The sequence below is a fragment of the Sceloporus occidentalis genome, unplaced genomic scaffold, assembly GCF_023333645.1.
Source record: "Sceloporus occidentalis isolate IW3139 unplaced genomic scaffold, rSceOcc1.0.p SCAF_62, whole genome shotgun sequence".
Classification (NCBI taxonomy): domain Eukaryota; kingdom Metazoa; phylum Chordata; class Lepidosauria; order Squamata; family Phrynosomatidae; genus Sceloporus; species Sceloporus occidentalis.
Window position 1 is genome coordinate 4719466 of NW_028317042.1, and position 23648 is coordinate 4743113.

Consider the following 23648-nt stretch of genomic DNA (forward strand, 5'->3'; position numbering starts at 1 on the left):
TCTTCCTATCCAGGCGCTGTATAATGTGTACATCTAGATTTTAAATATAGCTAGGGTCGGGGCAGGGCAGAATTGAAGTGGATTTCAACTATTTGCAGGTATAGTTCTTTTCTTGGCATACAACTACTTAGAATGGGCATATATATTTTTAAAATTTTGTATAATAAAAAGTTACGTTTAAACTTTTCTTGTTTCTTACTCTATGACATTGTTTGGTTCTTTAGCGAGAGACAGTCCCTTTTCTTTGAGTAAGATTTTTAGAGAGGTTTATTTTAAAGTCTCTAATTTTTCCTAAAAGCTCCTAGCAGTACACTTTTTGAGTAAAAAATCTGTTACTTGTCTTACTGGAGATGACTTTCTGCTGTCTGTTCCCTCTTTCAGTCAGCACATCACCAGCAGCATCCATAATGAGTTGTCGGATCCTCACAGTTGAAGGCGAGAATCCGACTGCCCATTATGGACATTACCATGGATCAAAGTTCTTTTCTCCCTCCCAGATTATCCCAAATCTGACCCTGTCCCATTCTTTTCCCAACAAAGAAAGGTGGGCTACTGAAAAGTCTCCTTTCATGTACCAAGACAAACATAATTGTAGTCGAAGTTTGGCAAATTAGTGAGCGATTACCTGTTTTACCTATTTGTCTGTTGCTGTAGGTTTTTTTTCTGGACATCCGACTGTCTTCATTTCTATTAAATCCCCACTTTCCTTTCGTGCCGCTGTATGCTCTGGAGCACTGCTCCGTCTTTGTTTGGACGCCTTAGTCTTCACAGAGATTTTCTGAATTCTGTTTTCAAATTTTTTTAGCCCGTTGTTGTCCACATCCTTAATCTTGCCATCCCTTTCAAACTCAAACTTTGTTGAGCCCACCATCCCTGGTCCATTTTGTGACAAATGTGTTGCCCCATGCTCATGAAAATCTTGCGTTGTAATGCCGTTTTGGTTTTTTTTCTCTGTTTGGTCCTCGGGATCCTTGTCTAGTGAAATAGGTTCACTGCTTACATTTGTTTCATCTTGTGATCCTTGAATACTGTGTTTCTTCCCAATATGGGTAACTCTAAATCTAAAATGGCAACACCAATGACATAGTAAAACACTAGTAATCATAAATTGTCAGTTACAAGAAATGTAAACATGCAAATTCTTGGGCTGCTACAACTTTTCCAGGAAATTATAACATGCTTCAAAAAAAATGATTTCATTAAACATCTTCCAAACACTGATGTCTTAAGAGTATATTAGTATATAGTATAAAATATATTGATAACACTAAATTTTGTGCTCATTGTCGATCTCCAGCAGTACACCCAGAACATTTAGCTCCTTTCAGGGCTAATTTGGCAGCAGTTGTAGCTGGGAGACATAACTGTCCTTCACTGGAAATTAATGGTGCCAGAGAGGGCAGTGAATTGCAGGAGAGTCTCAGTGGGCGAAACAGCAGTGCAGTCCCACTGATTCAGCTCCTTGTTGAGCAATATAGATTAGATAGGACTCGCCAAAGTTGGGGTACTTTGACTTAGTGGTGGGCTAAGCAATATATGGCCATATAGTATGATGGAATTACCCAATATTTAATACCTCGGTAAACAATACTATGTTTAAATAGTATTTGCTGGGTGTTCACTGAGTCCTTGCTTTGTCCATAGCTGGGACCCAGCTACAGATTATCAGGTTTTCTTACTATACATCACACTTTAGTATTCAGGGAACATTAGCGAGAAGGAGCAAAGTCTATGTAAGCAACTATATCCAATAAATAAACCAAACCATAAAAACATAGGAACAGAATTTGACAGCATTTAATAATCACTCGGCCCATCTAGTCTGCCCATTTTTCCTTAATCAGTCCTTGGTCTCATCTTTGATTCAGGACAGCCATATGCATATCTCACGCGTGTTTAACTTTCCTTAGTGCATAGTCTTTACTACTTCTGCTAGAAGGCTGTTTCCCTTATCTACCATGCTCTTGGAAACGTAAAACTGTCTCAATTTGCAACCAACACTTTGTGCATCTATCAAAAACTCACATCAAATAAGTGCAAGCTACAGATGAAAACAATCAATAATACTTAACATATTGGAAGATAAGAATTTTTTTTATTAAAGGTACCTTGAAAAATGGTGCTCATTAAAAGCATATACATTTATTTTATTTTAATAGAAAAAAAAATGATTTATTGTGGTTTTTAGACACTCTAAAATATATAAGAAAGATACAAACACGATAGGTAGTTTCCTCCAAGTGTACCAATATACTTTACTATCTGCTTACATTTCATTCCCAGATTTTCAAAAGAAACAAGCAATACCTTCCAACAGAGAAGACTGTAACCTCTCCTGGGTGTGATTTTCCCCTGCCCTCTTTTGATCTCCCCATACGATGCAAAAGACTTCTTTTCTTCCGGGTACAGTGAATGCATGGTGCTTGTGTTGATCCAAGGTGTACCGTATGATGATGAGGAGGACCAGAATCCTGGCTGTCGCGATGCGGACACAAACTTATATAAATGGGAAAAATTGGAATATTGTAAATGTTTATACCTTTACTAATGTACTAGAATATCTAGTAGTGCAGTATCTAGTAGAGTAAACAGTAAATAGTGATGTCTCTATGAGTCACGAACAGGGCCTTTTTTTTTTTTTTTTAAGCGGAAGAGAGAGAGGGGCGCCGAGTGGTTTTCACTTACCAAGTTGTCAGTACCCGCTCAGCGCCCCTCTCTCTCCTCTGCGAGCCCTCTAGCTCGGTCCTGGTGCCGGCTTGTAATCCTGAGCACCGGAAGATGATGTCATTTCCGGTGCTCAGCAGTAAAGCAGCGTGCACCGTGGCAGAGCAGGGAGACTCGCCGCAGGACTGCTGCAAGGTAAGTGACATACAAAGGGGGGGGGGGGTACATACTAGGGAGGGAGGGAGGTAGAGGAAGGGTAGATAATGATGTATTGGGCCGGCCCTGGTCACAAAACAGCAATGCCATGTGTCTATGAATGACAGGAGATAAAGTGTAAAGTAAAATGTTACCTCTGCTCTAATGGGTCACAAACTGGCCGTACGGATGTCTGGATTGTGTGACTTAATTATGAATCTTATAATAGAATTTTTTATAAAACACACTCAGGAACTGCCATTACAGTAGGTTCTTAGCATTTTCTCACATCATGCCATTTTGGCACATTCACCTGTGCTAGCCAAAGAGCCGGCTATGGACAGGGCATCCTAAATACTGATATATTATTGTATATTATATTATTAATATTTAGCAACAATAGCCCTAAGGGTGTAGTGATTAATCAGCCCAGCTCTTAAAGAGAGAAGTACTAATTGGCCCAAAATGTACCACACTGATAGACTTACTAGGACTATTTAGTTTTTGATAAATAAAATATGCTACTACTTTCAATAAACAGTGCTAATTTCTCATCATTTCCTGTTTTTAAGTGTTGTGGATAACACATAGTGCATTTGTTGTATTATTTACAATTTCTAAATTTATAGTTAATAAGCAAATATTACCCTTCTGACATCATGTGAAGATTAGTTTCCAAACTTGGTTGGCATAATTTAAGTGTGGGAAGCTTTTCTTGGCTACAGAATATCGCATTTTAGTTATAATTATACGAAAAACATTCTGGTCTATAGCTAGCTTCTGGCATGGATATTTTACGGTTTATAAACATGCGATTTGAAGCATTTCTTTAATTTTACAAAATCTGATTCAATAGTCTAATCAACAACATTTTTTTTTACCTATAAACATTTAGGGAACCTTATACTCACCCAGGAACTATTGGCACATCTCCTTCAGTGTCCCCCAACATCTGCTTAAGTGCTTCCGCATTTGCTAAAATGTATTAAAGGGTATTAAGATGTCAAGCGTATCTTTAAAACAAGTGCTAGCAATTTGGTAGAAAAGGCACCAACCTTCGTTTTGTATAATGCACTTCACTATACGTTCTACTGTATCTTCATTAGAGATGCCATCTGTACCTGCAATAGAGACCAATAGATATACAGAATACATACAGAATTCATTTTAAACATACCGTATTTGCTCGATTATAAGACGACCCTGATTATAAGACGACCCCCCAAATCTGAACATTAATTTAGGAAAAAAAAGAAAAAGCCTGAATATAAGACGACCCTATATGAAAAAAGTTTTACCAGTAAATGTTAATTCATCTAAACTATTTTTTTTAATAAAAGCTATGATTGAGAAAAATATTTTGGTTTTATTTCCTTCTATTTTCCAACCTGCCCCCCAGTTATGCACATCTGCCCCAGAAATGCCTTATACCCTCTAAATGCCACTGTGCCCCATGATATGCCTTTTAACCCTATATGCCTTTTGACCCCCTATGTGCCACTCTGCCTCCAGAAATGCCTTATACCCCTATATGCTACTCTGGCATTTAGAGGGTTAAAAGGCATATTATGGGGAAGAGTGGCATATAGGGAGGTTTAAGGCATTCAGGAGGCAGAGTGGCGTATAGAGGGTTAAAAATGCATTTCTGGAGGCAGAGTGGCATTAAGGGGGGGTTTAAAGGCATGTCACAGAGCACTCTGCCTCCAGAAATGCCTTAAGCCCCCCATTTAACACTCCCCCGCCCCCCCACCCCAAACTTACCGGTGCTTCTGACTTCCCTGTCATGTAGCCGGGGCAGCGTGTAGATCCCACGCAATTACGCTGCAGCCAGAAGGAGGCGTGGCTAGCAGCGGGGGTTGTCTGCGTCCATCGCGCAGACCTTCCCAGACTGTCAGAGATCAGAGTTCCCCGCAAATCGCGTAGACATCTACACGCTGCCCCTGCTACACACCGGGGACTCAGAAGTACCGGTAAATGGGGCGGGGGGGGGGAGACAGGAGGATCCAGGTCCCCTGCAGCTGCGGGGGATCTGGATCTTAGTCGTCTCATAGTCAGACCTATTTGAGGTCTGATTATAAGACGGCCCCGATTATAAGACGAGGGGTATTTTTCAGAGCATTTGCTCTGAAAAAAACCTTGTCTTAAAATCGAGCAAATACGGTAATCTAATCATTTTATATTATTATAGTAGTTTAAATATTTAACTAAATCATGGCGTTGTTTAAGTATGTTACCATCTGAAATAAAAGAATATAAAAGTCAAGAGTTTAAATTTTATTCTGGATGATCTGGGGAGCCAGTAGAGGAATTGGAACAATGAGACAGATGAAGAGAAAAGGCCTAAGAAGATTATGGGCACAGATGGTACTGCCTAGTTGCCTTTTGTTCTGCTTCAAAACAGGTGTATGTATCTGTGAATATTCATAGTTGGTCTTAAGGACAGAATCTAAGTGTTCTTTAACGATTGGGGGCAGGGTCGGCCCTACCATGGAGCAGAATGGGGCAATTGCCCCAAGCGCCGAGTGGTTTTCGCTTATCAAGTTGTCAGTACCCGCTCGGCACCCCTCTCTCCCCTCTGCGAGCCCTCTAGCTCGGTCTCGGTGCTAGCTTGTAATGCTGAGAGTCGGAATATGACGTCATTTCCGGCGCTCAGCAGTAAAGCAGAGCGCACCGTGGCAGAGCAGGGAGATTCGCTGCTGGACTGCTGAAAGGTAAGGGAAGTACAAAGGGGGGGGGATAGGGTAGATAATAGGGAGGGAGAAGAAGGGAGGGGCGGCATTTTAAAATTCGCCCCAGGCGGCATTATGTCTTGGGCCGGCCATGATTGGGGGGGAAGTCCTACCTGTAGCATGTGTTATTTGGAACCAGACTTTCTATGTGTGTTAAGATGCACCTCTTCTGCTCTTATGTCATCCAGTCTATGCACACTATTCTATTACTCACTATCTTGGTCTTCCTGTAGAGCTTCTTTGGTCTCAGGGTCCGGTTCTTCTGGTGATGTACGGCACCGATAACCCTTCTTCTTTAGGACATGACAGATCAGGATTCCAAGAAGGCCGGTGATGAAGAAAACCAAAACCAGAAGAAAAAGCATATACGGACTCTGTTGCGGTGCATTTTTTTCTTCCTCATCCTCCATGGTGATATCATTCATCGTATGAATCTGTAATTTGAAAAGGGAACTGATTTTTTTATCACTTCTAAATGCTCTGTAGTATATAGTATATGTTGTTGTGAGCTACACATTTATATTAAAATGTTACTCAAATCTATGGGTTGTGTATTACTGCACACCTTTATTATTCAAGGTACCGGTGGTTTAAAATACACTTTATTAATAAATTGTAACCTCACTTGAGCAGGGCCCTTTTCATCTTTTGTTTCTGGAAGTCAAAACTGTAATGCACTAATTGTGATGACCTGCAGTAAATATGTCATAAATTATAAATAACAACAACAATGGAATATCTTTAATTTAGATTAAGATTTCATCACACCCCAGATAAATGGGTGCTTGGGTTCAATGTAGAAAAAGGACAAAGCTGACGTCCATGCCTTACCTCCTACCCATTTGATATATTTTTGACTTTGTGAGTTATTATTCAGTCCCCATTGGACAAAAACTGTTTGCAAAACCTTTGAGTCATTATGGTTTTTTTTTTAGCTTAACATTTCACATAAAAGGGTAAGATCCTGATCCTGGCTCTTATCCAAGGTGAAGAAATACATTTCCCTTTTTAGGACTTTATCATCTCTCAGAATCAGAAATATATGCCGTTTAAATGTATTTGTCATGGACCTCGCTAACACAACATCAGGAACCACCCCCTGCCCGCCAGCTCTCAACGTGATGTTAAAGGGAACTTGGTCGTGAAAGGGTTAATGAAAAACCCCAGCCCACACGCTGCTCTCCAATGCAAAGCCAGTATTATTTTTTGCAACAGGGGGACAGGGAGCAGGTTTCCTCAAAAAGGTGGAGCTCCCTGTTCAGCTGCCAGCACCAATAGAGACACAGATGAAGGACTATCTAGCCATCTATCACCTTTCTTAAACGAAAGACATTAATCCCTGGGAGAACTTTACATTTCTTGAGTATTATTTGAATTTTTGTTCTCTTATTTTGTATGGCATTTATTTTTTAACCTTTTTTTGTAAAAACCCACTTCTTTTTACTATGTGAAATGTAAAATGTAATCATGTTTAAATTGAATTCTTCCTCTTCGTTCAAGGATGACAGTTTACTGTTTTTCTATACTTGAGCCAGCTTTAATATACCGTTTTTGCTAAATGTGCTTTTGTATTAGTAAGAGTATAATACTATGGGAAGCCAAAGCCCCCTTACCCACTTACGCTGAAGACATTAAACCTAACTTGTGGTAGCAAGGACTAAAGACAGGAAGGATGGCTGGTGTCAACCTTGTCACAGACTGACCTTGGAGTCTGGCCCAGCTGTGGCACGTGTCAGGAATTTTAATCCGGAAACTGAAATTCAAACTCCTACCCATTTTTTATGCTACTTAAAGGCATTATGGTCACTGATGAAGACTTGTCCTGACGAAAAGTCCACAAGTTGGACTGAAACGTCGATATTTTAGTGTCTTGCAATAAAAGTACTATGTACTATTGAAGAGTGCTGGCTTTATTACCATTTGATTATTGTTATTTTGCTAACAGGCAAGCACCAGGCACCATTTTAAACTAGGGAAACTAGTATTTGCCACCATATTTAGGATTTGGTAGGAGTGCAGGGCTATTTGTTATATATATATATATATATATGCAGAGCTACTTAGTAACAACAAGATTTATGGGATAGTTTCCTCATTCTCTATTACTTTGCCACTCCACCGCTTCTCCGGGTCAAGACCTGAATCCTCCACCCATTTTCCATTTAAATGGGGGTGTTTCCCACCGACGTCAGGGGGACCTCCCACCGACGTCAGGGGGACCTCCCACCGACGTCAGGGGGACCTCCCACCGACGTCAGGGGGACCTCCCACCGACGTCAGGGGGCAGTCCTGGGCACGTCCCGCAAGGGAAGGCTCCGGGTATAGTAGTCAAACACTGGAGAATGAGTACTAATGTCTGTTTTGTCTACCAATTACAAATATGTTAAATATATAAAAAAAAGTGATGGATTTATTTATATAGATTTCTTTCTACAAGCCAACTAGTACACGAAAAATGCATGGAACATATACATCAAATTCTCAGCTGTAGTTCTAAAACATCTGTAATAGGACATATACATGAAATTCTCAATGATTTTCTTGGCAGGGTTTATTGGAAAATTGTTTTAGAAAGGAAATGATTTGGCTTGATTTTTTTTTAATCTTTGTTATGTATGCAAGCACAGCTGGAAATCATGGGGCCTAAAGGCAGGGAGTCAGAATTCTTATCCTTGACCTTTTCAACTGATGGAGGCATTAGTACTGGGAGAGTCGCCCTAGTGCGATTCATCACTTCAGAGAACACGAATCTGCTGCTCCAGAGTCCAGTGGTGGTGTGCTTTACACCACTCTAGCCGACGCTTGGCATTGTGCACAGTGGCTTAAGTGCAGCTGCTCAGCCCTGGAAACCCATTTCATGAAGCTCCTGAGGCACAGAGCTTGTGCTTATGTTGCTTCCAGAAGCAGTTTGGATCTTTGTAGTAAGTAAAGCTACAGAGGATGAGCAAGTTTTATGTGCTATGTGCATCAGCACTCAGCAGCCCTGCTACGTGCATGGTCTATGGCTTTGAGTTAGTCTAAGCCATTCCACTACATAATAACGGCACTTTTAGTGGACCATGTAAGATATGTTTTGAGCTTATGATTAAGCACCAGAGAAGACATTAAACACGCAAAGGTTTTGTTATTGGAGTCATTACCATGCAACTGTTTCTGTCTCCACTTTTAATAAACATTTTTGCAAGCCCTTGGTCTATTGCTAATGTTCATCTATATGGAGATGGCTGCCTATATGCTTGATTTATACACCTCTTGGCAATTGGTGTGGCTGAAACACCAAAACTCAAAAATTCTGAGCTCCTAGAAAAGAGGGGCATCAGAGGAGGAAAGAAAGACAGAAAGATTGGGGAACCTTCTTAGAGAAGGACACTTGGAAGATATGTGTAAGTGGTCAAGTTATACTCTGAACATAAACAAAAACATAGATTATAAAATATTAAATAATAAAATATTACTTAAAGTTACTCCTTAACTGTGTTACATTAAATCATATACATTTTTATAGAAACATTTATATATAAATGATAACATTGTTTACAGTTGCGCATGGTGTTTCAAAAATAAAACTAACAATTTATAAAATCCTGCTGTTTCCAGTTGCACGTTAATTATTTGTGATTCCTGTGTTCCCTTCTCATGATCCACACTTGCAAGAAACATATGCTGATTGCACGTAATGGCTTTGCTTCTGCAGTAGCATTTCAATACAGGTCATTGAGCTTGAAGACACTACCAGATGGCATGTTTGCAGCGTTAACACAACTCATAGGGGTTTTTTTTATGCTGCTTTTTAATTTAAAGAACACTTAAGTTTAATTAACAGAACTTTCCAGCACAAGCTTCATATATATAGTGAAGGAAAAATGTATTTGATCCCCTGCTGATTTTGTACGTTTGCCCACTGACAGACATGATCAGTCTATAATGTTAATGGTAGGTTTATTTGAACAGTGAGAGACAGAACAACCACAAAAAAATCCAGAAACACGCTCAAGAAGAAGCACATTAAGGTCCTGGAGTGGCCTAGACCCTGAATCCTATAGAAAATCTGTAGAGGGAGCTGAAGGTTCGAGTTGCCAAACATCTACATTACATTATATCCTTAAAATAATTATTCCTTCATAATGTATATACATTATAATCCAATAGAACACAACTGTTGTATTCCCAATGACACGGTGTGCTAGATATTATTGCCTTGTGCTACTGCAGAGGCATTAATCTCTGCTCTAAAATAATGTATTCCTAACATAAAGCATGTTCATATTACACATGGCCATGCACAACAACATGTGAACGAATGCAGTCAGTGTGATGATTCCCTAATTACACAGATATGCATTTTATTCAACTGTCAACTAACAGGATTGTCTTTGGCCTTAAAGTCTAATATTTCCAGATACCAGGGTTCCACTGAGGAAGAACAAAGTATCACATCTGGATATTTGCGCCTATAACAGATAAAATAAACAAAAAGCCTTTTCTGGAATATCATGAATCAGTCCTTTAAATCTGATTAACTTCCCTTCTTCTTTTCTCCTGCAACCTTGTGAGTGCCACACGGGGACCATTTCTTTACACAGCAGTCTGCTCCTCAATCTGTGCATCCGTCTTATGCATTCAAGCATTATAATGGATGGAATTATTTATCGCAATCGGTTACCAAGCTAAGCAATTTTATTACTTCTGTTGCTTTATGGATTTTATAAATAGGCACACATTTGAAATATCCGCACAATACATACCAAACATTATTCCTACAAAAAAAATCCATATCTTGCATAAAAATCCATATATAAAAAGAAAGCCGACCATATCATTGGAATGCATGAGCACATGTAATTAACGCTAACTGGCAATTGAAATCTGGTTAATGTATAGTCTATAATGACATTTCTTTGGTTAGTAATCACAGTAATAGTTTTTAATATAGCAAAACAAATAACTTTTCTACTATTCCATTGTAGTTTCCGGACAGAATCGCCTCTAATTTCTGGATGCCCCCCACCGTTTACATTCTGCGGGGGGGGGGGGGGTATGTCCCACTGGAACCTAGAAATAATTTCCGCAATGTATAATATAAGCAATCTGGCAACAGAGGTCAATCTGCCTAGTGAGAATAGCACAGCATGCTGCACCATATAATGAATGAATGCTGCAGCAAAAAAAAAAAAATACTGCAGTGTTAACATATTCCTTTCTGAAATACAAGCAGCCGTCAGAGGCATCAAACCCTTTGATTGTCCTTGAAAGTACAGTTATAAGCAATGCATGACCTTGACTGCAGATCTGCAATATCCTGCACACACCCTGATGAATTCATTTATTCTGGTCACTGAAACTATTCTAGGGGCACACTGCAGTTTATCACAGAAGCATAAATGGCTTTTATTGCAGGTATCAGTTTATTATTTCCCCTGTGCTCTTTATAATCTGCACATCCCATCTTATTTATCAGCTCAGGTTTACTGTGAATACAATCCTTATGCCCTCATGCATGCTTCTTACCTGGATACCTGGTTACGATGAAGATGCTTTGAATGCACAGTATCCTAGCAACACAGCAACCCAGCCAATACCAAGGACCACTTTGGGGGCATGTCTTCTTAATGCTCTATCTATTCCCATGTCTCTGGAAGGGTCACATAGCTGAGAAGGCATTAACTAAAGCAGCGGCAAGCCTGATACCACAATCCCTCCTCCTTTCCTCCCTCCTTCCTCATCATCATCATCCTGCCTGTCTCTTCCAGGATCAGGAAGCTCCCTAAGCACCCCAGGGAAAATATATATAATGTTCACAATGTGAGAACATGTGACAAAAACAGCAAACCAAAGAAAAAATTTTATTTGTATAATATTCTAAGGCTGCGTTTTATCTGTTAATGCCTTGTGACCCCATAAACCCTTTGAGTGACTGAGGTGGAGATGAAATCTCAATGTGCAATCAACCACCCAACTCTAAACAGCTAATTCAGGGAGGGTAGTTGTTATTGGACCACAACTCCCAAAAATCACTGTAGAATAATATTATTACCAAACAATTCAAACTAGAATATAACTGTGAATGTAAATGAGAAACTGAATAAATAATTGGCTGTACTGAATAGACAAGATGAGCATTAATGAGAGGCAACTCAAAGTTTGAAAGATGCAGAGTATTTTAGAAAAACTAAATTCCCAAATACATCAAAACAAACAAGCATTTAATTACAAAGCACATAAATGTCCCATGCTATTTTGAAACATCCACATAAAACATGATTACTTGGCATAGCGTTCCTATAACTTTTGATGCCAATGTCAAGGTTAATATATACATTGGCACCTTCAGATGATCCTGGCTACATCCACTCTAGAACCTCCATAAGTGCCGTTTTGCTTACCAACATAACATTGGAGGTATTCACTAAAATGCAATTGTTGTAAAGTTTCAAAAGTGGTCTTATCACTATAGCAACCACTTAAATGGTGCAGCAGGTACATGCCATTAGTTGCTATGGTTATAGGACTACTTTTCAAACTTTGCCTTATTATCAGATGATGTCATTTAGGCTCTTGTGCATTCTTTCAGCTTTAGGGGTTAATTTTTCAAGCTTGCCTCCAAACAGTGAAACTGTGACAGTACAGATAGTGTATTATCTACAGCAGCAGTACTCTCAAGTCATGTGCCCCGTCCTAACAATCTTATTTAGTACTTTTACACCTCAAGTCTTTCTAAGAGTTTTTAAATGCCAGTTTACACATAGAAAATGCCCTTATAAGAGCTACAAGAAGACATACACAATTAACTTAGATACAAATCTGAAAAAGTGATCTTGTTATCCTGGATGTTTAGATCAGTGAAGAAAGTGCATTTTTGTGCAAAATAATAAACATACATACAGTATAAAGTGCACAATTGCACACCAACCTTAATTACTCTGCCCGGTGCCTGGTAACTGAAGCAGTATAAGGTATATTACAAGTGTTAGCTTGTGCAGTATACCCATATCTATATATCTACACACACATATACACACACTAAAATAAAAAGGATCAATTCCCTCTTTGGAAGAGTAAAATAGAAGATAGATTTATTATTTTAATCACTTTAATAAAGGCTCAGCTACACAATCCGTATATTAGTGGAGTGGCTAAGACAAGTTGCACCCCATAGTTTTCTATACAGCGCCCCCTCCAATCTCAATTAGAAGAGTTTACCCTGTTACCTACCCTTCAAGATGATCCTCTGACAAGCTGATCGTCTCTCCCGATGTACCCCTCTAGTTACATTAACCACGAAAAAGCACGTTTGGCATTTTCAGTACAATCTAAATTCCTACATACCAGATGAGATGAGCAGCCGATGAAGCTCCCGGGTAGAGATCTACTCCTTCTTTGGAGGTCTTGCACAGCAGAGGCTCTCTGACATTAGCATGCACCAGTGATGCGATCAAGAGAAATATTTTCTTTAAAAACACCAGGCGATGTCTTCCAGCCATGTTCAGTGGGTTAGCGGGCTCACATTACACTTCTAAAGCCACGATCCTTCCCATTCAGTTATAAGTAAAGTGGGGGATGGGAGGTAGGATTTCACAAACCCACAGAGGTGTATGTGTGTACGGCCCAAATACTGCACTCATTTATGACTGTGCGGAGAAACGAAAATCGGATACAACGAGAGTCGAGTAGATACTATATTAAAGCATTCTAAGGCATCGTAAAACCGTCTACGCAGCTGATTCAGCGCCCCGTTTAGTTGTATTAATGGCTTGTCAGAACAACCGGAATTGCGTTGCGGCACCTAGTGGCCAAATGAGAAAATGTACGCTGTATGAACGTTTTAAGAGGAGGTGTAACTGGTTCTGGAGACTGCAGTCAGTGTCAGTACTTTAGTTAGAAGATATGCATTAGAGACATGTGTTGATCTTCCGAATATGTGAGAAAAGATAACAAACACTGATCCAACCATAGTTACCATACTGATAAAGTGAATTATTTTATTATTATTATTATTATTATTACTACTGCAAGGCAGCTCATGCCAGATGCCTGGATTGCTCAGTGGTAGGTGGAAAAAACAAGCCTGATCCCAAAATAAAAGCAATCCCCATTCAGCATCCTTTAAGCACAGCTGCCAATATTCCTGACTTTGCTAGGAAGCTGATAACCAGGTTTATATCCCAGTTGTCAACAAATTCCCCTGTTTCCCCGGGTATCTGTAATCTTAGCATGTTTTACATAGTGAATCCGGAACTGTACATACAGTAAAAGTAAAGTGGGTGCTCATGATATAGAAGTTAATTTGGTTAACAAATGAAGGTCTTTGCTGATCTTTGCCTGGCTTCTGTAGTTTCCCCAGTACCCTTACAAATATCGCTGATATACATAATACATAAATAGTGGCAAAGTTATGTTTATTATGAATTGTGATAATATGGACAATAATCCATATCAATATCTAATTCAAAAATATTTGTTTTTGCATTGCATCATGAAACATTATATATAATTTTTTTTGCGCTTTGTTTTCTTTCTCACATTGTTTTGCAGATACATGCTTTTGCATCATATTACTATGGTATATAACAAGTAGTGTCTGGCTATTTGGATGACTCAGTACAACGAAAGCTGTAGATCACAGCAGGTGAAACACACTAACAAAGCTGGATCGTGAACGTAGCCAAGGTCATACACAGGAGTTCCGAACGAAGTAAACAGAGTTTTAACTGCAAGCAGACCAACAGGAACCCAAGCCAAACAATGCAAAGGCCCAGACTGAAGGGCAGAGCAGGTATAAAAGGGCAGAGCTAAACTCAGGTAACATGGCTCAGCTGTCCCAAGTAGTTAGAAAGGGGTGCTCCTGAGAGGGAAGGGTGGCCACTACAAGCAGCAGGTAGACTTGACAATAAATAATTATCACAGGCTGGCTTCTCTCTCTCTTTATTTCTCCCTTTTCCCATTAACTCCCTCTCCCAATCTCATATTATCTCCCATTTCTCTTTATCTATCCTCTCTTCTGTCTCCTTTCACGTTATCTCTCCTATTTGTTGACATCTTTCTTCCTTCTCAATACCTTTCCTTTTATTATATCTCCCTTTTTTGTTTTCTCTACAAGTTTTCCCCATCTCTGATTCTCAGTATCTCCCTTTCTTTGTATCCTTTCTCTCTCATCTCTTCTTTCTCATTATCTCCCCCTTTCTTTCTCCTCATTATCTCTCCCCTATATCTTTCTCTTTATCTCTTCATTGTTTTACTATATCTCCCATTTCTCACTATACCTTACTCCCATCACTTACCTTGCTGAGGTCTTGTGGTGGGAGCAGAAGGCTTCTGTCAAGCAGTGAGTGTGGCTTCACTGAGTGCCCCTCCCTGGCGGCAGCGGGAAACACCCCAAAATTGGGGCGGGGAGCTGACGTCAGTGTGGAGTCCTGGCCACGTCCCACAAGGAAAGGCTCCGTGTAGCCGGAGCCCAGAAGGTCCCAGGTATGCTTATAAGCCATTATGACTGGGTTTTTGTAGGGTCTTTTTGGGATGGAGTATCATTCATGCTGGCGTAAGCCACTTCACTGTTGTGAAGGATTGCATTATCCAGTTATGTTAAGGTTGTAATAATATGTGGCACTAGTAGCTTATAATATAGCCATGCGCCATCTGTCAAATGTGCATGCGTATGTGGTAGAGGTCATGATCGGCCCATGTTAAAAATACCTAAATAAATCAAACAACAATCCAACATTCTCCAACCAATAATCACATTGGCACAACAAATAAACAACCAGTTTTATCTCAATCCATCCTAATAAAATTACTAAAATTCCAGCCCAGGGTCTGAATTACGTTTGATTTTCCTAAAGATATGTTTGCGCCTCTTAAGGGGTTTCCAAAACTTCCTGCTAAATTATTCCACGTTATCTGCAGACAAGCAGGGAATAGCATTATGAACTTGATGCCTCTTTCTCATGGCAACTAGTGCAGAGAAATCTTGAAAGATGAGAATCTTGTATCGAACCTCAGAGTCTGCAGTTAGGCTGTCAGAATCTTTATTTTATTAGTGAAATTCAGTAATTTAATGACATGGATCCATGATCTCCACAAACCAGCCATGCCCCTGAAGACACCACCCCCACCCTTACAGGCCCTCGATGCACGAAGAAAGGCTCTTGATGAACTGGTTTAAGTGGAAAGGTACATTAATCCCTCCCCTTGTTATCCCATTAGGAGGTACCCACACCTTTATATTACGGTCCCTTGTTGACCATGCAACTGAGCAACTCACAACAGATCTGTTGTTGTTCTATTGCGCACATTGCCTCTAGTGTTACGTGGGGTAGACCTCTCAAATGCTGTCACTTGAGGGTTGCTCTTAAATCTATTGTTTTCCTTATCTTACGACATGTAGTCTAGGTCAGTGGGTGTAGCTGTAGTCCTTGAACGCTGCAAACAAAATGTTGGGATATCAGCTTTAGCATAAATATCTTACCTTAAAACCTAAATTAGAAATGCATTAAATGACTTGTTTTGAGCCAAGGGTACACAAAACTCCTGGCCTGTTTGCATCCCTCTAGGTGTGGGTGGAGGTGAACTCTACTGGACTAGTATAATCTTTTACATGTGAACAAAATAAACTTTATATGTTGTGTCTCACTTTCTGACTATTGAGTAGCGGTCTTGCAAGTCAGGTGCTTTTGGATATCCCTTGTTTGAGAGATACCCTGTTGCTCAGTCTCAGTGTGACAGTAACTTCAGAGACATTATGCACGTAGACCAAACCAGCTTTCAGGAACTGTGAAGCACGCCTGCTGCATTTTGTCAAAAAATCTCTTGCCTTTGTGAAAAATGGTTAAAGCTTGGCATGCATAAAACAGCATGCTGACTCTGCTACAGTGCAACATACTGTATGTAAATACTTGTGGAGGTGGTGGGAGCTATAGTCAAGAAAAGTTGTGCACAAGACAGCTTGCAAAAGATACACGGTAAACAGTAACATATAGTCATATACTGTAACTTGGCCACTCACCCATTAGCTGCCAAATAATTCTTAAACCGAAGCATTACTTTAAATGTTGTCCCATTACATTAACTTCCTGATTATACAATTGGTAGATTTTAGAAGAAGCTGCAGCTTGGTAGATGCCAATGAGGGGTCAGAGATGACAGTAGTATCAGCAATTCTTGCTTTTCCATAAAGCTATGGGAAAGTATATTAATAGGCAACATTTAGCCAGAAGGTCATTCCAATGCCTTACTTTCCTGTCACTCTTTGGATACTTCCTAGAGTGCTCAAACAACTTTTTTTTGGGGGGGGGGGGGTAAATGAGGTGAGATAGTTTTCACCCATGCAAGGCACTACCTCTTTTTCCTGCAGCCTCTACCATTTACACTTATGGATGTATTGTTAATGTAACAAGCATTTGCTGCCATCTTTAGGCAACTTTAAATTATTACAATTCTAACCTGACCTGCAAGTATACAATATGAATTTGAGTTTGTGCCTACAAAGCAGAAGCTAGTAAATGTGAACAATTCAGTCTTAGGGAGCACATAAAATTCCAGGCAGGTTAACACCCTTGTTTATGTGGTGGCCTATTTCCCTAAACTTATAGCAGCTCTGGGGGCAATAGTCATTTTACCCACTCTAACCAGCTCCAAAATTTGTGTGCAAATTTTTTTAATCATATAGCTTGCTAAACAACAACTGTATAGCCCCTCTAGTGGTGGGGATGTCAATGCAATATTTGCCAGTGAATCATGTTCCGAGGGGCTTTTATTTTACAAGGTCCTTAACTGAAGAGGCATCAGTGTCAGTTTTGAGGTTGGCCTGATCAGATATTGCGTGTGATCTAAGGATATGTTTCCCAGTCATACCCTCTTATAAGATACCATATTAGAAGGTAGGGAAGTTTGAATATTAAAGTGGAACCTTTGTTCTTACTAAATTGATCTTTTTAATGAATTCAAATTTAGAGTGGATACAGATTTATGCTAATTAAAGAGTAACTCCCACCACGTTTTTTTTATTATTGTACTTTTTTAATAACAACAGAAACATTTGCAAACTGGATGGGGAAAATGGTCCTAATCTATTGTCACATTATATGTTACTATATGTTGGCTCACTGAAATTTATCACAAGCATCTTCTCTGGAACAAGCAGGGCCGGATTAACGTAGGGGCTCATGGAGCTGTAGCTCCAGGCACCTACCTGAAAATAGGCCCAGTCAGTATGCCTGATTGAGGGAATGAGTATCTATGAATGAATGAGTAAATTAATGATTATCTGTAAATGTGTGAATGAATGAGTATCTGTAAATGTGTATGTGTAGTGAATGAATGTGAGTGAGTAAATGAATGACTATGTGTGTGATAACATAGATGTGTAAATGGGGTAGGGGAGCATGGCACAGTGATGCTGTTTGAGGCTAGGATGCAATATGAAGGCTATTTGAGGTCAGGATGTCACAGGCAGGCTGTTTGGGGCAAAGATGGCGAGTCCTATGCTTCCAATCTGGGTGTTGCAGTTCCTGTGAATGCAATCTGGGTGCCAGGGCTGACATGATACTGAAGGGGGGCAATATGCAAGGGTGTGGGGGCATTAATGCACAAGGGGGTGCTGGCTGGGGGAATCACATAAATCAATACCAAAGGGGGACTGGGTGGTGGGATGTCAGGATGTGCTGGGAGCGTAGAGCAGGGTGGAGAAATAGGAGGCCAAGGTATTCACGGTACGCAGGGTGAGGGCCAAAGGCTAAAGCGAAGTCCGGGAGGCGAACCAGGATCAGGACAGACGGCAAGGTGCAACAACAGGTAACGAGCCGGGTCAGGAGAGGAGAAAGACACAAAGTCCAGTAAACAATGCCAAAGTCGGGTGCCGAGAAGTCAAACAGTGTAGGATAATCCCAGAAGGAATAGGGTCTGAGCAGAACAAAGCCAGCTAGTAAGCTCAAAAACTAAACACCTAATGAAGGGTGTGTAGGGTTTTTATATGGGCTGTTAGGTAAAGTCCCTCCCTCTAACTCCAGAGTTTTCCCGCCTTCTCCCACTACACTATGCAATCCCCCAAAGGGATTGCCAGCCTCTTTCCCTGCCTTCCCCACCTCTGCCAATGAGGAAGGGTCCATTGATGTCGGGATGTGCCTCCTTGCTGTCACCGACCTGGAGGCGCACGCGGATCGTGGCACGCATTCAACTGGAGGCCGGGGACGCGGCCTACCCCGCGATGGAGCAGCAGCGTGGCGTGCGGCAGAGGCTTCAGGAGGAACAGCAGGTAGGGAGCCTCGTGGAGCAGGCCTTGGAGCCTGGCATGGGATAAATATACAATGTGGGGCTGGCTGGCTGAAATGGTCACCCTAATGAAGGGTGTGGAGGCATTAGGGTGACCACATCGGCCATGTTTTCATTTTTACATATTGCTGACCAGCCCAGATAAAATGCTGCCTTGCAGTATGGGGGATGTATAGACTCATGGAAGGGGACCAATTTGTCAGATATACATCCTCCCTTTTATCTGGGCAGGTTGCATCAATACACAAGGGGGGGCAGCTGGGGCCATTACATAAATCAATATTAAAGGGAAGGGCAGTCTGGGGGGCAATACACAAGGGGGCAAAAAACAAAAGGGGGTTAACAACAAAGCAACGTGGAAAATACTTTTTGTTGTAGCTTAGCCCTTCCGGATGTGGGTGTCAGTGTGGCAGAGCCTGTCCTGGTGTGTGTCTGTTTGGACATCAATGTGGCAGAGCCTGTCCTGGTGTGTGTGTTTGGGTGTCGGTGTGGCAGAGCCTGTCCTGGTGTGTGTGTGTTTGGGTATCGGTGTGACAGAGCCTGTCCTGGTCTGTGGTCATCTGTTTCCTGGCACTGTACTTACTGTAGGAATAACAATAACTATTTAATTTTTACTTATCCAGAGATAAAACTCCCTCCTAGATTTGTAGTCACTTAAGAGGAAAAAACTTTCTAGGCCCAGAAATCAGTGATTGGAAAAGTAAAGGTTTTGTGTTATTTACTCTATTTCAATCTGCATATTTTATTGAAAAGGATTAGTTGCACTAAATTGTGACTTCAAGCGTCCCGTGTATGATGACTTTTTTTTGTGTACTGATGTACTCCCAATCCCATCACATAAGATTGTATCCTATATTATCTGCCTCATCTTTATCTGGTACACATTGATGCCGAGGAGTTAAGATTCTGTCTATTTTATTTATTTCCATAAAAAGGCTCACCAACATACTCAGCACCAGGCCCATGATGCTCTTAATCCGGCCCTGGGAACAAATAATATGTGTCTGCTTTCCTGTGTACTGTGGAAATGAGAACCTGGCACTTAGATCTTTTAAAAAGTTAGCAGTTAATAGAGTTTGTCTCAGAAATGTGCTCTGCCACCAAAAAAAGATATACAAAACCATCACACCGACAAACTCATAAACATACCCATTCACAAGAACTGATTTTATATATATATATATATATATATATATATATATGCAAACTGAGAAGCACTGTGTGTTCTGACACCTCTCTATCAGAACCAACATTACCATTTTCAGCAATTTTAGCTACAGTAGCTTGTCTGTTGGATTTGACCACATGGGCCAGCCCTTGGCAGCTCATGACCATGTCGCCAGTTTACCTCTTTTCCTGACCACTGCAGGTACTGACCACTGACACGCCCCGTCCATTTTCCCCTTTAAATGGGGGTGTTTCCTGACCTCCCACTGAGGTCAGTGGACAGTCTTGCCCGCGTCCTGCAAGGGAAGGCTCTGGGTAGCTGGAGCCCAGAAGTTCCCAGGTATGATATTTAAGATGTAAAAAAACAGATTATTGCCGTATGCAATGATACCTTTTTCACTGGACTAACATGATACTTAAAAGACAAGCTTTCAAGGGATCTCTTCTTCGGGTCTGAGGCAATACTAATCCACATGACAGAGTTTACCACTTAAAACAAGTGATGTTGTTAGAGAAGGGGAAGGGGGAGTTCATGTCATAAATGATGGGCCTGAGAGTAAAAAATGTAGAGTGGTTAAGAGACAAGCAAAGGCCAGAACAATGGAACATAACCAAAAACACAGGTAATAAAGTTGGAAGCAAAGCATTGTGAAAAATGTATTGGAATGCTGAAGACAATTTGGAAAATGATGTGCATCCAACTTTGTTTGGGGTAGGCCCTTTTCTATTTCAGCATGACTGTGCCCTAGTGCACAAAGCAAGGTCCATAAAGACATGGCTGGATGAGTTTGGTGCAGAAGAACTTGACTGGCTTACACAGATCCCTGACCTCAACCCCATCATACTGGGATGAACTGGAATGGAGAATGAAGCCAGGCCTTCCCGTGGTGAATCAATTGGGTGACAATGTTCCCCATTATGTACTTAATACTTTGAAATGTTTAGTTGTTCTTCTATACAGCAATAATAAGAATATTTCCTAGCAAAATATTTCACAGCAAAAAAGCTTTTCTTGTAAGGTCTGAAATAATAGACCAGTCATACTTTGCAGTATTCCTATTTGTTTGCATTTTAAAGAAAACAGCTTTGTAGAATATTATTACTAACAACACACAACTGCTTTAACATGCCTTAAAAAAGTTTAACATTTTTAAACTAAATTTAAATACAAAATATCATAGTTAATGTCTTAGACACAATTAGAGATGTATTTTAACATTTTCTAACACAAAATCCTGATTAAACAATCAAACTAGTGTGTAAACGCACTAAAATTCGTACCTTTGCAGCAGTTTTAGCCTCAACTTTTAATTTTCCAGAAATTCCTGCAGTGTTGATTTTCAAACACCAGGTGGAGCAGTGATTGGTGAAATTCATCTATTTGAACACCAGATGGCGCAGTGATTGTTATTGTTAGAAAACGTTCTGCAGTGTACACACCCAAGATGATGCAACAATAATGACGCAGGCTCTTATACTGTTATTGAGGATTGAAGAAAAGGAAAAGCAGATTCGTTACAAAACCTAATGCTGGCAAGCAATACAGAAACTGCGAACTGAAAAACAATGCTAATATTTTAACCCTTTGGATTTATTTTGCAGTATATTTAAGCATTTATAAATTAATGTTTATATGTGTATTTCTAAATAAAATATTTAGGTTTATGAAAGCATTAGCCGGGTACTGACAAAATTGTGAATATGATTAATATGTGTGTGGAAATAAATGTCACAAAATTTTAATTTGCGTGAATGCAAATAGAAATATACAAATTCATCAGGAATGCTTGGTTCTAATGCAAATTAGTACACGCTTTCTCCAATGCTCTTGATAAACTGACATTTGAAAGAAAAGGTATAAATACATAAGTACTTGTTTAATGTAGGACCTGTCCTGTATTGTATTTAACCCCTACAGGAGTGGTATATTGAGAAATATAATGCATAAGGCCATAAAATTATTTTCAAAAATGCAGCAGTTTTTCTATGTTTATGCACATTTAGATTTTTGCATTTAAAGGAAGCTCACAATTAAAATTTACTTTTTTAACCTCAGAACCATATTCTTGGCCTTGTTGAATGTAGCCCTAGATGCACTGAGGAAGCAAGATCTTTCAGGTATCACTAGTGACTAGGATGTCTTCCCTCTCTCTCGATCCACTAGCATAGACAATAAGGTCCTACCTCATAAAAAATGTGGGTTTTGTACCTTTCTCAACTTTATTTTGTGTGAGTGAATGTGATACGACAGTATCGGTAAGTAGGTGTCAGGTACCTTACTCAATAGGCATGATTTATTTCAGGAACAGGTTGGGGCGATTTATAATGATGCTGCCTTACTTTTTATGATTATGGCACTAGCCCGTTAGCACCAGGGTTATCTTTAGGATTGTCCTTGTTATGAATTACCCTGAAATTTTAACTTCAGCTCCAACACAGTAGAAGCAGAACATGATGATAATTACCAGCAAAATCCTTGCCATGACATCTGTAAAAAAGGTGAGTCACTAGAAGGATTGATTTAATGCAGGTCAAGCACATTGTTGGGTACGGGTCCCATTTTAGCACCATTATTTACAACTTGAGTGACTAGTAATATAACCTCAGTGGGGTTCCTTTCTAATCTTTTTTTGACCTTAGGCAGAGGCACCATATGTGGTACACCAGGCATATTGTAAACAGATCACCTAGCAAACCAATGATACACCTACCTCCCAGCTATTACCGGAACTTTCTTTGACAGTCTTGCTACAACCATTGTGACAACATTGTAGATTCCATTCTATAAAATGCTTATTTGCAACTTGCCTTATTCTATAACAGACCCAAGCAGTGTACTTTTTACCTACTATTTCTTCTATAAAAGGAACATCATTTCCCCCAATTTAAGAGACAAAGCATGTACCAAATGACTTGAAGTGTTGTCTCTTACTACGGGTGCTAACCACTAAAAGCCATAATTCGGTCAGGTTAGTAAGAGGAATGTAGAGATAAATATGGAATATAAAAATGATGCCACTCTTGCAACTGAAAAAGTTTCTACTCAGTTATCTTCCTCATATTCTCGTCTTCTGTTCACTTGAAAAAGCTGAGGAACTTGTGAGACTTTACCTGCATCCATACTGCTTAAATGTGCCGCATTACTAATGGAGGCTCTAAAAATAACGATATTGCATATAGTTTTTAACACTTCCAAACTTTATCAAACCAAGGAAGATCTCATCACATTTTTAGAATAATGTGTGTTAGGAAAATAAAAATATTGACCTAAATAAAGGGCAAAGATTATTCGTATACAATAAATGTTCTTTTTTTCCCCTGAAACTATGTAAAACTGTAACCCATGATTTTTTATATTTTTTAAAAAAAATCTTATTATACATTCTTAAATTTGTGATGACCATAATAATATTTTTTACTGCTACTGTAAAATTGGAAGTAAACAAAACTGTAATTTTCAGGGTAATTCATTTTGATCTTTGTTTATAAAAATATTTTGTAAATATGTTGAGCATCATTCCAGTTTATTTGATGGACAATATTATAGCCCTCATAAGTTTTCATTTTTTTATATACATGCCTAATAAATCTACAATATTATTTTATGGAATTATTTATTGACAGTTCGTA

The 23648-nt window shown here is 39.7% G+C and overlaps 1 protein-coding gene across 1 annotated transcript; it reads right to left on the reverse strand.

Moving 5' to 3' along the window:
• Positions 1-634: 634 nt before the first annotated feature.
• On the reverse strand, positions 635-6001 carry LOC149287338 (RELT-like protein 2). Its single transcript, XM_089493037.1, has 5 exons — positions 5803-6001; positions 3915-3980; positions 3771-3834; positions 2308-2496; positions 635-1061 (listed from the first exon to the last, which is right to left on the reverse strand). Exons 1-5 carry the CDS (start codon positions 5996-5998, stop codon positions 635-637), a joined length of 942 nt encoding a protein of 313 aa, XP_089349163.1. The 5' UTR covers positions 5999-6001.
• Between the last annotated feature and the right edge of the window lie 17647 nt (positions 6002-23648).